The sequence below is a fragment of the Miniopterus natalensis genome, chromosome 6 (assembly GCF_054644295.1).
Source record: "Miniopterus natalensis isolate mMinNat1 chromosome 6, mMinNat1.hap1, whole genome shotgun sequence".
Classification (NCBI taxonomy): Eukaryota; Metazoa; Chordata; class Mammalia; order Chiroptera; family Miniopteridae; genus Miniopterus; species Miniopterus natalensis.
This window is the reverse complement of record NC_142086.1, coordinates 44115098-44130920: the sequence shown is the minus strand read 5'-3', so window position 1 is coordinate 44130920 and position 15823 is coordinate 44115098. Positions and strand designations below refer to the sequence as shown.

The window sequence follows — 15823 nt, the reverse complement described above, 5'->3', positions numbered from 1 at the left end:
CTTAGAAGTTTTTTGTTCGTAAAGTATCTAAAATACAGAATTTCTAGCTTTAGCACTTGGGAAAGTTCCTTTACTTGTTCTACAAGGGATCTCTCAGAATTGGTGTGTATTAAACTTTACTCTCTTAAATTATTTTCCTTGAGCTTTCACTGCCTCATCAAAGTAAGCTACAAGGCCACTGACAGCATTCCCAAAGATAGACATGCCACTTGGCCACTTGCTACTCCATCTCTAGAAGTACCACTAATCACCCCAAAAGTTAGCAAGTGTGTGCCTGGTTGTTTCTAGAGTTTATCACCTCACTTCTGGCTTTTATTCTATTGAATTTTATAATCATACCTTCCTTTTACAGGTTTCCCCCTGTCTGAATGTGCTTTCCTGGTTGCTCTTTGTCAGTGACACTGATGTACTGGCTGATGCCTGCTGGGCCCTCTCATATCTATCAGATGGACCTAATGATAAAATTCAAGCAGTCATTGATGCAGGAGTGTGTAGAAGACTTGTGGAGTTGCTGATGTAAGTTATCTTTAAGAAAATGAGCCTGCTTTTTCTGTCCCAATATTAATTTTTTTAGTTGCTGAACTCAAATATTTATTTGTTACATTGACTTACTGTGCTTTGGGCTTCTGTTCTTTAGGAACTTTTGGAAAACTGTGTAATTCCAGCTCAAGTTTAATTTCCTGAGACCAACCACTGGATAGTGAAAGGCATATTGCCACTAAAAATAGTCATTACTTTCTATCTCATTTAGACCTTATTCTGGACTGGTATACTTTGAATTTTATTTTGCTATATCTCCTTGTGATACTTCTGATTTATGGAGTGGAGAATTTACAACATAAATAAAGATTGTATTATTCAAATTTTTAGATAATACTAAAGAAAAAAATTAGTGATAAGATAATGGGGAAATGATACACAGTTACAAGGCACATGAAATTTAACTCAAGTAAGTACAAGGTAGATGCCGGGAGACACTGCCCCAAATAAGACATGTGGAATGAATTGGATCATTGTAATGTACACAATGCAAAACTCTGGCATTATAGCTGGTTGCAGACTGGGTGCACATCAGCAGCATAATGCTATTGTGAATTAAAAGCAATCTGATGCTCTAGGAGTCAGAAGTACAGCATTTAAAATCTGGGAAGTTATCTTTTGTACTCTTTGGTCACTAGATTACTATATATCTTAACTATTTCTTTTTAATCATCCAATCTTAAATATGAAGGAACTGTCACTGTTTTGAGAAGAGTAATCTTATTTAAAAGGGAGAGAAAATGGGATTTTTAAGGAAAGTTAAAGGATATTAACTTATTTAGCCTGAAATAAAGACTTAATATTTGTCTTCAAATATATAGTTTTGTGGAGGGTTTTATTTTATTTGTTTTTTGACCAGTATGTCAGGAGTGGTTTAGCAGAGTGAGTTCACTATTTGAAGTGTGAAGCCTGGCTTTTATTTTCAGGTTATTTCAAGTTGATGTATTTTCAACTCTAAAAAAATGCTATATAAATGTTAACCATTGCTCTTCGTTGTATCAGCAACCATAGGGACCAAGTAAAGAGGAAATGAAGACTGTAACAAACAATGAGAGGGAAACCTTAGAATCCTGGTGATAGAATACCTGGGAAATATTATTAGGAAAGATTTGTAGTGGTTTTTTTTTTTTTAATCCAAAATACTAAGTAAAGGGAGAGACAGCTCTTCTAGGGGACAGCAAGCATTCTGTCATCATGACAGGGGTCCCTTAATAACCACCATCGGTAATTTTCTGTAACGTTATTTAGTTTGGATTTCAGCCCTAAGGTAAAGAGACTAAGGATAGAATTGATATAACATTTCTTTTTATGGTTGCAGGCATAATGATTACAAGGTGGTTTCTCCAGCTTTGCGGGCTGTGGGAAACATTGTCACAGGGGATGATATTCAGACACAGGTATGAATAAGTGGCAACTATTTTTTCCTTCAAAAATAGTATATTGAACCCCATGTTTAAGTTTCTGTTATACTATTCAATTCCATATTATTGGGGAGAATTGATACTTTGTTTCATTAATGTTTGTTAAAAATTAGGCAACTACTTTCACTATCTGTCTGTTTTGACCTGGTACTTGTAGCAGTTTTGGGGTCCCTTTGATTTAACTTAACCTTTTGGTCAGGCAGGTTTATTTCCCTCTACCCCTACTTGAAATGGTTCTTGTGAGCATCAGAAGCCTCCAGTAGCATCTTTTCTCTGTCTCTGTCATCTTTGTCTCATCATCTCTGATAGCTTCCTTCTTTTTGTACATGGTAAGTCTGCTATGTGAGGAGGATTCTTGCCTTGTAGTTCCTAACGTCACTCCATTCAACTTCTACATCCAGATACATCATTCACAGTGGATTATCCTAGCCATTTTTCTTCTTGATCTCTCAAATACATTGGTGCATTGCTGTCGTCTTTAAATGATCTTTCTAGGCTTTGTGGTGGTGAAGTGTTTTCAGTCTCCTGCCTCACTGACTATTTCCCTTTAGTGAGCTCCTTTTTCTGTTTCTTCCTTTTTGTGGAAATCCTCTGGGAGATAATACTTCAGCCTCATTCACTGATCTTTTTTATAAATTCAATCATTACTTTGTGTGCATGAATTGAGAATTAGGTTTTAGCCTTACCTTAGCTTTTTCTTAACTACCATTTACTTTCACAAGACATTTAATGTCTTTTTTAATCTCTGAAATTTAGGAAGATTGGATTTGTTTTCTGAGGTATCTTCAAACTTCAGTGTTTACTTTAAATTTATTCTGTCCATTAGGGAACTCATTATTTTCCCTTATCTATTTGAGCCTCTGCTTATTTATGTGCCCTGTTTTAGTGAAGGGCACCAACAGTTGCCTGAGGCAAAAACCTGGACATCAGCTTGATGCTTCTCCACTGCTCTCATTAGTCTCTAAGTCTGTTACTCCATCTCTCCTTATCCCTTGTAGTGCTTAGTTCACACATTTCTTGTACCATTCCCATGTTACCAGAAGGATGCTTGTAAAACACAAATTTGATCATGTATAATCTTTTACTTATAATTTTTTATGGCCCTCTGTTGTCCCTGGGTGATGTTTAAGAACATTTAAAATCTGGTAGCTGTGGAATGGAATGCTGTGCAACAAAAAGCAGCAGCTCTTAAGCCCTGATATAGAAAGCCCTCCAGGTTATATTGCTTATAAAGAAAAACAAGGGGCCGTGGAGCAATGGCAGTGCCCCAAGGTCAGTGGTGTGACTTGTTGGCCAAGCTGCTAGTTCAGGATTCATCTCAGGCCTGTTCTGGCCCTGGACCCAGTGGCCTCAAGGAGAAGGGGAAGCAAATCCTGAAGGAACTAGGTGAGTACTATGAGAAGTTTAAATGGGAGACAGACAGAACCTGAAGAGGAGAGTGTTGCACTGCATTCAGAGAGCCCTGGTTCGGAGTCAGGAGCTAGGTGATGAGAAGATCCGGTTGTGAGTCGTATGGTGGAGAACTGGACCAGGCAGATGGACAGTCATGTGGAACTCTTTGAGGCACACCAAGAGGTCAATGACACCACTGGCCACAGTGGCAAAGCCAGCTAGGATGAGTCCAAGAATGAGACAATCACACAGGCAGAAAAGCTCAGGAGGTGCCAGTTACAGCACAGAAATGAGAAAATTGGGAGAATGCAGCTAATGATCGTGACCATGATGTCGTCACCTCTGGAACGCCCAAGGAGAAGAAAGCAAAGGCCTCCTAAACAAGTGCTTCAAGGCCAAAGCAGAGAGGGAAGCATCTCCCGTAGACCTTCCCATTTAACCAAATGAGCTCACTTACTGTCTATGCAATCAGTTCTCCTATGGAGAAATAATCGATGAGTGCCCCATGGAATTGCTCCACTTCCCGTGTGTAGGACTGAGTCATAAACCACAGAGCAAGTGGTACTGTCTCAGATGTCAAGGGGAGAACGAGAAAACCACAGACAAAGCCCCGGAGAAATCCAAAAACGAAAGGATTTATAGCAGGTAGATGGTGGATTTCCCTAACAGTGAGAACTAAGCCGGTATATTTATTACATCACCACCCTTGGTGAGGCGCAAAGACTGTACAATGTATATTTTTAAACAATGTTAGAAAAGGAGCCCTATTTTTGTGTGTCTGTGTGTGGGGATGGCAGTGATTCTCTTTGCCTTTTGTTTTCATTGGTACACATGTGTAACAAGAAAGTGGTCTGTGGATCAACATTTTAGGAACTACAAATATAGGTTTAAATTAAACACTAAAAAACAAGGGGCAGAATTGTGTGTAAAAAGGGGTAGGGAAGAAAGGAGGGAAAAATAGTATACTATATGTTTATGTTTGCATAAAATTTCTCTGGAAGGATACATAGGAAACTAATAATATTGGTTGTCTCTGTAGAAAACTGGGTGTCGGGGGTACTGGAATGGAAAGGAGGCTTTTAAGTATATTGTTCTTCATACTTGCTGTATTTTTAAACCATTTCAGTGTATTTACTATTAAAAAGTTTCTATGTTCCCCTTCCCACACCATATTTTATGTTCTTGCCATTTCCCCTTTAATTAGCTATGACCACACTCAGCTCTGAGCTTTAACACATACTTTCTTTCCCCTGCATGGAACATATCTACCCCCCATTCCTGCTCTGACCACTACCTCACATGGATCCACACCCTGCCACTGTTTTCTCATCTTCAGGTTTGGTATGACAAAAACAGTTTTCTCTGAGAAACTGTGTTTGCTTTCATACTCTTTTTTTTTTTCTTTTTTAATTTTAAAATTTTATTTTTGTTTAAAATGTTACAGATGTCCCTTTTTCTCCCCAGTGACCCATTCCACCCCGTCCCATCCCCCTCCCCAGTCCCTCTCCCCACCATTGTCCATTTCCTTGGGTTGTGCATAGATGCTCTCATACTCTTAAGTTATGTGCTGCTGCTTTTGTTTCATCCATCATGGCACTTACCGCACTGTATCACACTGCCTAATTACTAGATTGTAAGCTTCTAAAGGGGAATCTGGGTCATTCTTGTTCATTTTTATGCCTCTGTAATCTAATAGTTCCTGACACAATGTATAGGAACTCAAGTATTTATTGAAGTTCTGAATCTGTACATCTAGTTATGACTTTCTCTCAAGTTTCAGTCCCATGTCTCCAGTAGCCTGTTAGGTGTTTCTGCTTGCATGTCTCACATTTGTCTCTCTCAGTGTATGTTCTCTCGCAAAGCATGTTCCAGCTCTTGATTTTTCCCATTGCAACTAATGATATAACTCTTCATCTACACTTGAAACTTTGCAGTCATATTTGATGTCTCCATATCTCTCACACTTTGTATAGTAAGTCACCAGGTCTTGTTGATTCTTACTGTTACCAGATCCACTTCCTATTATCTTATTTTGGTTCCTGTTTTTTCACACACAGGGTTGTTGCTGTACCCACCTGATTTATCTTCCTACTCTCCCAGTTTATTCTCCCTAATAATGACTTAACCTTCCCTAAAATAACCTTGTTCACATTACTTGTTTTCCTCTTAGAAACAAGCTTCTTTAATGCCTATGAGATAAAGAGCTTTGAAAGACGTTAAGGAAGACTTGAAGGAATTTGTACTTAAAGATTTTAGTCTCATTCTTCTCTTTGGCCTACTGTTAATTTTGGCCTATTTTCTTAGTTTGGTACTTCGTGGTAGCCCAATCTCAGCATTTTCTCATTTTCAACCTACCTGCAGGGTCCTTTCTATTCTTTACTTTTGAAATCTTGTCTCTTTTAAAGTGCCCCCCCCCCCCCCACACACACACACACTCCCTATGAAGTCTTTGCCCGACTACTCCTCCTCAAGTATTGTTTAATTTCGGATGTGTGTATTTTCCAGACCATGTGTTTTGGCATTTTAAAAATTGCTTTGTGACATCTTTTATACTGTTACTTAGAAAGGTTGTACCTGTTTAAAGTTTTATTTTTGAGCTACGTTAATTTAATAGGCAAAAAAGAAAAGACTTCCTTTTAATTTGCATTCTTTTCATTCTCACATTCTTGTGAGATAATAGCATCCCTCTTATCTGTTGCATTTCCCCCCTATTTTTTTCATTGTTTTTATGCTTGATAAGTCCTTCACGATCCGAAAACCATCTATTTACTCATATTTTCTTCTGTCTTATGGTTTCTCTTTTATATTTACTCATTAAACCAGCTGCAAATTAATTTTTGTAATGGGTTAAGAACTGATTTTTTAAAAATGTTTTCAACAGGTTAACCCCTTTATTCTAGTTTCATCTATTAAATAAGACCACCAATTACTGTAGGAGGAAAGGATTAACTTTATTATATACTTAATTCTTTATAAAAAGCTGCATGTGATTTTGGACTTTATATCTATTCTGTTGTTCGTGATTGATTCTTGAGCCCGCCACCTATTATTTTAGTCATGACAACTCTATGATTTTAGGTTTTGGTAGGGTAGATCTCCTTCATGTGTATTTATATCTTATCTCCCTCATCTTTGTAAGCTTTTCTGGTAGCTGGGGATGTATTCTTTTTATCTTTGTATCTTATAAAGCACCTGGTATGCTTCATTATGTATTTGGTTCATTGACTACCAGGTAGAGGGTTATCAGAGGACTTAAAAATCCAAGACCACTTCTGAATTTCTGGCCACTTGATACAGTACTCATCCAAAGGCATTTTAATATGCTGTAGGGATAGGAAGGTAAATAAGACATTATTATGCCTTACTAAGTACAGGTTTAGTATTTGAGAATATGTACAGTAAAACTGCTTTAAATGATCTTAGAAACTAATTCTTACTAGCAGTGAATACTTTTTTCACATATATAAAGTTATTTGTTTCTAAAATTTCAAGGGGAGAAATTAAGTTATTTGCCTTTATTTTTTTCTAAAATAAAGTTTTTGAGTTAAAGATTTACTTATATCTGTTTGGATAAATACAAGAAGTAAAATTTTCAAACTTTTCCTTTAAGGTAATTTTGAATTGCTCAGCTCTGCAGAGTTTATTGCATTTGCTGAGTAGCCCGAAGGAATCTATCAAAAAGGAAGCATGTTGGACAATATCTAATATCACTGCGGGAAATAGGGCCCAGATCCAGGTAAATTCATATAGCACCTGTCTTTTTTGTATATTTTTGTAGATAAGTAAGACTCTTTTTCTGTCACCCTTTAAAATATATTTTTTCATTATTGCCTTGGAGACCATTTCCAGCGTTGTTGTCTTATTTGATTTGTCTACGTCTGTCTTTTTTAAAAAGTCCTACTTTAAAGAGGTTAAATCTTTTGAACTTATATTTGGGCCTTGGTATTTTCCTTTGCCTTTAATGATGATTTGCCAAGATGGTGAAATAGTGTCTTGTATTCTTGCAGTATTTTGTTGGACTTGATGCTAAACAGATTAGCTTTACTCTTGCCAAGTAAAATACTTATTTTCTAGTGGACTAATGTATTAGATTGCTTCAATTTTTCATGAACCTTTGAGGACCCATTTTTCTCTAACTGATTATCTGCCTTTTCCTTTTATTCTTGTATCAATGGGAGAGTAACCCAAGTGGAAGACTAGCAGTGGGCCAAATGGTCCAGCATAGGCCATGAGAAAGGCTGGAACAGCAGGTTGAATTTATGAGACTTTGAGCTGAGTGGAATCAGAGGTCATCTAATCTAACGTTCTCATTTATAGATGGAACTGAGGCTTAGAAAAATAAAATGATTTGCTCAAGGGCACCTCTAGTAAATGACAGGACCAAGATGAAGTGTCTTTCTGCTAAACTTTGCTTACTTCCCTCATTGGTGTAATAGAAAAAGTTCTTGTCCAGGAAAGCATGGGTTAGTCATCCCCTAACAGAATGCTATCAGGGACTGACATTGGTAGCTATTGCAATTCATAGCTTACATACGAGAGGATATCAGCTGCAGTTGATTGCCTGATAATCCACCAGGCTCTTATGTAGAACTCAGTTTCTTGATATAGGAAATGATATGAACTCATTTTAGGTTCTTGAGCTAAAGAGAAGCATGAAGAAAGTAATTTGAGGAAGCCTACTTTCATGTTAGTATATGAAAGGGACTGAGTAAAAGTACTCTGTCCAACTAAAGGCTATTCTGGTAATCTGGATGGGAGGTGGTGGCTTGGAATATGATGATGGCAGTGCTAACGGAAAGGAAAAGATGGACTCAGAGCATTTTAAATTGAAAATGTAAAAGACGTGACTGACTGAATTTTGAATAAATAAATAAAAAAAGACTTTGTGAACTTCAGCGATTTGAAAGGAAACCTGATACAGAGGGCAGGCGATGTGTTTGAGGCAATTAGCAGATCTAAAGTAAGCGGTTGGCCATCCTGGGCTGGGGCTCCAGTGAGAGGAGTACCAGAGAGTTACAACTATGTCAGGGTGGATGCTATGAGAGAAATGAGAATAGCAGAGGAACAGAGAATTGAACTTTTATATAAGTTATTGTGGAATAAGAGAGGACAATAAAAGAGGAAACTCAGAGGGAAAGGTAGATTATAAGGTCATAGACTCCAGGGAGGGTGTTATTGATACCAAGTATGGCCAAAAAATTAGGGATAATGAGAATTTAACTTCTTCCTGTTTATTTTTAACAGGGGGAGGGATGTCATTAGTGGAACTAGCTGAAAAGTTATCATTAGTATCACGAACACTTTAAAAAAAAATGTTTTTGTTGATTTTAGAGAGAGAAGAAGGGGGGGGAGAGAGAGAGAGAGAAACAAACATCGATCGGCTGCCTCATGCACACCCACTACTGGGGATGGAGCCTGAAAACCCAGGCATGTGCCCTGACCTGGAATCGAACTGGAGACCTTTTGGTGCATAGGACAATGGCTCCATCAACTGAGCTGCAGTGGCAAGGGCAAATCATGAACACTATTTTTATTATATTAGTTTCAAGTGTACTGCATAGTGGTTTAGAAATTGTCAATATTATAATTTCCCTTCCCATTTAATTTTTTCTTTAATTTCAGACTGTGATAGATGCCAACATTTTCCCAGCCCTCATTAGTATATTACAAACTGCTGAGTTTCGGACAAGGAAAGAAGCAGCTTGGGCCATCACAAATGCAACTTCTGGAGGATCAGCTGAACAGATCAAGTAAGTACTAGCCAGGTAGCATCTTACAAGTTAAAGGAAAAATTATTTTTTCTACCAGTTAAAAATGCTCCATTCTAGCCTTGTGGAAAATTGTTCTCAGTTTCATAATTAGACTCAAGTATGTATTTTATTCCTTATACCTTTCCCATGACTTCTTGCTGAAACAGATTCTGGGTTGTGGGAAGTCAGGCAAAGTTGAGGTTTGAAGCAGCAGAAAAATTATAGGGGTGGCTTCAGCCCACTCTGGAGCTGCTTGGTCAGAAACATCTTGAGTAATCTAGAAGGTTACTTGTAGAATCCTTAGAGTACAGCTTTAATAGCTAACTCTTGCTATTTCTAGTTATATGTCTTAATTGGACCAGACTTGAAAGAGAGGTATATCTTAGGGTAAAGTGCCAAATTCAGTAGAGGCAAGTGTCTCCTAAAGTACTATAGTATTCAGTAAAGTGAGAGATAACCTGTATTAGCTTGAGACTTAAATGGCCCCTTGGGTAGCAGCTTATAATCTTAATGGCTAAAAAAGGCATATATGTGGGTAGGAATCATAGAAAAGAATGAAATCTTACATTTGTGACATTATGGATGGACCTAGAGGGTATTATACCAAGTGAAATAACTCAGGGAAAGACAAATACCATATGATTTCACTTACATGTGGAATCTAAAGGACAATATAAATGAAAAATATATATAAAGAAAATAGAAACAGACTCATAGGTACAGAGAACAGACTGAGAGTTGCCAGAGGGGAGGAGGGGCTTGGTGGACAGTGAAAAAAATGAAGGGATTGAGAAGTACAAATGGGTAGTTACAAAATTGTCATGAGGATGGGATGTGAAGTACAGCACAGGGAATATAGTCAATAATATTGTAATAACTATGTATTTGGTGCCAGGTAGGTATTGGAAATAGCAGGGAAACACTTCGTTAAAGTTTATATCATTGTCTAACCACTAGGCTGTACACCTGAAACTAATACAAAATAATATGGAATATAAGCTGTAATTGGGGAAAAAAAAGAATATGGATAGAAATTAATTCCTCAAAAGAATATTTTATAATTAAATGCTAAATTATGGACATTCAGTATTTCAGATAGAATAAACTGAGTAGTGAAGAAAAAAATGGATCCTTGCCTTAACTTTATGGGGAATTCAGATGAGGGGAAGATGGTTTTGAATGAGTTAAAACATCAGCCCCTTCCTTATCTGTAGTATCTGGGAAACAGCTACCTCTCATACTGTTGCTTTGTTGGTTAAATGTAGGCTGAACCAATGCTAATTTTTAGTGCTCTGTTGAAAATTTAAAAATGAAAAGGTAAAGTAATTCTAACATTTTTAGAATTTGATCAGGTACGAAAGATAAGAAGTATTTACCTGAAATAATAAAATTATAAATAGGTTAACACATGCAGTAGCTATTTTGGTAAAGTACATCATGGACAGGTTATTCATGGAAGACTTTCAAGTGGTCTTGTATGAGGTTAGGTCTTTTTCAACTTCCAAGATTCTGGTTCTGGGGTATAGCTAGTCCTTGAATACCGTTTTGTTATAGTGTAGAAACTTAACTCTTGTTTATATCAATGAGCCTATGGCAAAATTGGTTTTGTTATGTGTTGTTTCACGTAAAGTTGCAGAATCTATGGACAGTGTTAAGCGAGGACTTAATGTATGTACTATGATTGTAAGTATACCACCACCAGATGGCAGTAATGTACAATACTATAGAAGTTGTTTGAAGCATTGATAGTCAAGTTTTATGTTCAAATTCAGATTTATAATTATTAGTGGTCTCTTCATTGTATACCAAATCTATTTTTTTAATTGAAGTGGTTAAACTGTACACATACATATTTTTAAAACATTTCTAATATATGTGGTAGCTTTCATCAGAAAGTATTTAGAGGTATTTCACTCTATTAGAGAAGAGTAGAATGGCTACTATCCTGTTTAAAATCTGGCGTAGCTATTTATAATAAGTTAGTTTTCAATATCCTAGTAGTTTCTTCTTAACTAGATAAAGAATTTTCGTAAGATTATTAACAAAAATATTATAGTCCAAAATACAGAAAATAAACTGGTTTTATCTCTGATAAAGATATGTGTGGCTTCTGCTCATTCTGGTTGGGAAGACAAGATTTATATGCAAGAACCAGTTAGAATAACTTAGAAAATATCCATAATTCTATGTTAAATTAATCAAATACAAACATACTATTCTTAAGAATGAGGTATAAAGAATATTGCCTGGAATTAGAGAGAGTTTCATGTAAGAGGTGAAAGTTGTCATTTGGGTAGAGGTTTGGCAGTTTTAGAGGAGAGAGAATAGCATGAGGGAATATGCACAGTAAATGTTACTGGAAGAGGTAAATCAGTCTTGTTGCTATAGATTAGAAAGTCTTAGTCCTGGGAAGACTTGGAGTGAAAGAAAATAGTCTTTTGAGGAGAGGAAAGACAGCAGTTCAGATGCCATTGCATTAGTTTAGTGTACAGTGATGGCCACGATGAAGATAATAGCTGTAGCGTGGATATGTATCTCAGCATGGGAAAGCAGGGTCTATAGGACTTAGTGGCAGGCTATAGGTAACAAAGGAAAGGGAAAAGTCAGAGATGACTGGGGAAAATGTTGGTGCTGTTGATAAAAATTAGGACACAGAGGAAGCAAAATCCTATTTGAAGGTGATGGTTTTAGACACAGTGAGTTTATTGCTCAGCTGAAGAAATCTGATTTTATCAGTTCTGTCTCTCAAAGCTCACTTTCCTCCATTCTAGAGTATGTGGATTTCTTCCCCATAAATTTCTCCTTCCTGAAGGAACTCCTAAATGTAAAATTACCAATTAGATCAGCCCTCTCAGGTTTGAGACATTGATATAATTTGAGAAATATAATTCACTTTTCCAGATAATGTATTCTTATGGAATAAATTTCCTGACCCTGAAAATTTTCTTAAGTAGCCTTTTCCGCCACAAAAGCCAGCTGGCGTTGATGACCAGTGCCCAGTTTACTCAGTTGTTCGAAATGTACCACCCATAGGAGCCACTCCCAGATTTAACCATAGAATTGTGCTTGCTTTCCATGCAGTTTTCCAGTCATCTTTTCAAGTCTTCACACTTCTGAGGGTTTTCTCAAAATAATAAAGCTTTCCAACTCCTACACAGCCCAGATGCCGCGGTCACGTGTCTTGCATTTAGGTGCAGATTGTTGTCTTTAGAAAAATTTGCATCAGTAGTGAAATACCACTATGGTAGTCTTTAAATCTTTAGTAGTTGCGTCAGAAAATAACACCTGAAATTCCTTCTGATCTTGTAAGGTATTTAAGGAATAGTAGTAGTATCTTTTGACTCAGTGATGCCACCACTGACCTGAAAGCAAATTGTCATCTGCTGTTTGTTTGCATCTGGTAATCTACATTAAAATATTTTAAATGGCTAGAATTCAGAACCCAAAACTCTTTAAATGAATAATGCCAGAATACAAAGTACTGATATTATATTTTCCAAATAAAATCTACTCATCTTCAGAAAGCTGGATTTACTTATTAGCATATTTCGGGGTAGAGTTTTTTTAATATTTGAGTCAATAATCTTGTAGTTCATTTTTAAATTATTCATTTATAAGTTCTAGAAGCTTTCTAAGAACCTTAAAATTTGTTTTCAGTCTTCAATCAAGTTTTTAGTACACTGGTTTTCATAAGCACCAATGTTACCAAACTAAATGAACTTTTAAAGGTAATGTAAGGGTCAGAGGTGAGCCAGGATTTTTAGTGGGAAGAAGATCACATCAAGAGCAGACCATGATCAAGTTTGAGGACAATTTGGAGATCGTGAACAAGTCTCTGAAATACCTATTGGTGTTCAATAGACTTGCCTATGTAGGCCAGTGAAGTTATAAGTGCAGACATGTAAGTCATCTATTTAATCAGCCACTATAAAATTTTGCTGTGGTTTTGTGACATAATGAATCTGTGGTTCCCAGATTTTTCCAGTTGAGGAAACTGAGGCACAGACAACTCAAATAACTTTCCCAAAGTCATCCAGCTTGTAAATAGCACAGCGTGAATGTAATAGTGGTGGTTGTCTCTGGGTACTTTTTATCTTTCTCAGTGCTTTTTGTGTTTTCTAAATTTGCAACAACACATATTGACAATTATAAAAGAGGCTTGGTGTTTGTTTTTAAGAAAAATAATGAGAGCCCTGGCCAGGTAGCTCAGTTGGTTAGAGCCACGTTCCCATACACCAAGGTTGTGGGTTCAGTCCCCAATCAGGGCATATACAAGAATCAGCCAGTAAATGCATAAATTAGTGGAACATCAACAAAACAGAGGGATAAAAAGAAAAATAACAAGAATTATATAGGTATGTTGAAGAAAAGGTTCACTAAAAATTGGTACAAAGGAAGGGGAAATGGTCAGCAATGGCTTTAAGGCTAGATAACTGACCTATTCTGTTCATAGCAATGTAGTTTTAATTGTCAGAAAGTATTTAAATAAAATTAGGCACAATATTGTTACATTTACTCCTAAGTAAATAATAATGCTAAATAAGACATAAAACTACTTCTTAAAAAAATTAAGACTTTTTTTACAATGTTTTTAGATTTATAGAGAAATTGAGATAGTAGTACAGAGTAGAGTTCCTATTATAACGGGTGGGGGCCATATTCGGCCCCTGAAATCATGTGGTCTGGCCTTGCCAAGGCAACTGCAGGCAGGACCCAAAATTCAATAAATCTAGGAGCTTTTTTCATAGCTAATTTTTAAGTTGGTAATTTTGAATGGCCCATGAATGATGTTATAAATATCCAAGTGGCTGTTGGCAGAAAAAAGGTTCCCCACCCCTGCTATATACCTTCATCACCTGCACAATTTCCTCTATTAACATCTCTCATAGTGTGGTTACATTTTTTAGAGTTAATGAACTACTAGTGATACATTATTAACTAAAGTTCATAGTTTATATTAAGGATCACTCTTTCTGTTGTACAATTCCACAGGTTTTGATGAATGCATGTCATGTTTCCACCATTGTGTCATACAGAATAATTCACTGCCCTAAAAATCCCCTCTGCTTCACCTATTCATCTACTCCCACCCTTGAAATCTCTGGCAACCACTACTATTTCTGTTGTCCTTACAAAAATTTTACCTTTTCCAGAATGTCATATATTTGGAATCATAGTGTGGAGTCTTGTTACACCAGCTTCTTTCACATAGTAATACGCGCTTAAGGTTACTTCATGTTTTTTCATGGCTTGATTGCTCATTTATTTTTCTTTTTATTGCTGAATAATGCTCCATTGTCTGGGTGGACTACTATTTATCCATTTCACCTATTGAAGGACATCTTGGTTGCTTTCAGTTTTTGGCAGTTATGAATAAAACTGTTGTAAATATTGGTGTATAGGTTTTTGTATGGACATAAGTTTTTATCTCAGGTGGGTAAATATTTAGGAGTACGATTGCTGGGATTGTATAGAAAGCTTTGTAAAAAATTGACAAGCTGTCTTCCAAAGTGGTTTATCCTAATTTGCATTCCCACCGACAAAAAAATGAGTTTCTCTTCCACGTCCTTGCCAGGATTTGCTATTGTCAGTGTTTTGGGTTTTATTCATTTCAGTAGGTATGTAGTATCATTGTTGTTTTAATTTGCAGTCCAGTAATGACACAGAGTGTCCCAAAAAATGTATACTAACTTTAACAGCTGATTCTATTACATTTTGAAAAATGTATTTTAACAAACACTGCCTTTATAATTACTCAGAGTTTATATACATTTTTGGGGAGACTTGGGATACTCTGTATATGATATTGAGCATCTTTTCATATGCTTATTTGCCATTAGTATATCTTTGGTGGGGTGTACGTTCAAATCATTTGCCCATTTTTTACGTTGAGTTGATTTCTTATTTTAATTTTTAAGAGCTTTTTGTACAAAATAGAATGGCCCTTGGGCCTATTGTGTTGTGCTGACTTTTGCAGTAGGTGTGTCATGTTTCAGAGGTGCAGTTACCTATAGAAGCAAAGATGAAATGAATCAAAATTACTCTATTTTATGAGTTGCTCATATTCAAAGAAAGAGAGTATTCCTGGAGTCCAATAATTGTGGAAGGAAAAAAGAATGGAACTGACTGCTAGAGAACTGGTTTTCATTTCTTTGTGTGTTTTTTGTGTGATAAGGTGTAGCTTGTATGGGTGCCTATTTTTATCTCTAGTCAGGTTGAAGATGACCTTTCCACCAACCTAATAAGTTTTATTGAATTAAAAGCTTTGTTTGACTAAATCATTCTTTTTCTTAATTTAGGTACCTCGTAGAACTGGGTTGTATCAAGCCACTCTGTGATCTCCTCACAGTCATGGACTCTAAGATTGTGCAGGTTGCCCTAAATGGCTTGGAAAATATCCTGAGGCTTGGAGAACAAGAAGCCAAAAGAAACGGCACTGGCATTAATCCTTACTGCGCTTTGATTGAAGAAGCTTATGGTAAGATAGAGTATTGATCAGATGTCCTGAAATTATTTTCTTTTTCTCTTTGCTTTTCTGGCCTGTCCATATCTGTCATCAGCAAACGCATACAAAAAATTGTTCTCTTACGAATGATAATGTTTAGTATGTAGAACTGGAAAAGAAAATGTATCGTAAATATGAAGAGAATTGAGTACCCTTCACTTTAGCTAGTTTTACACTGGCCTCTTAGGATCTTCGCAGTTCCCTGACTGCTTTTC

The 15823-nt window shown here is 36.5% G+C and overlaps 1 protein-coding gene and 1 pseudogene across 1 annotated transcript in view; both read left to right on the top strand.

Annotated features, from left to right (window-relative positions):
- Positions 1–15823, top strand: part of KPNA1 (karyopherin subunit alpha 1) — a 56798-nt gene that overhangs the window by 36476 nt on the left and 4499 nt on the right. The window contains exons 9-13 of the mRNA XM_016199931.2: positions 353–516; positions 1859–1937; positions 6964–7089; positions 8976–9103; positions 15403–15581. Coding sequence (XP_016055417.1) covers positions 353–516; positions 1859–1937; positions 6964–7089; positions 8976–9103; positions 15403–15581 — 676 coding nt within the window. The remainder of the gene's footprint in view (positions 1–352; positions 517–1858; positions 1938–6963; positions 7090–8975; positions 9104–15402; positions 15582–15823) is intronic.
- LOC148092893 (inhibitor of growth protein 1 pseudogene) lies at positions 3459–5740 on the top strand (annotated as a pseudogene).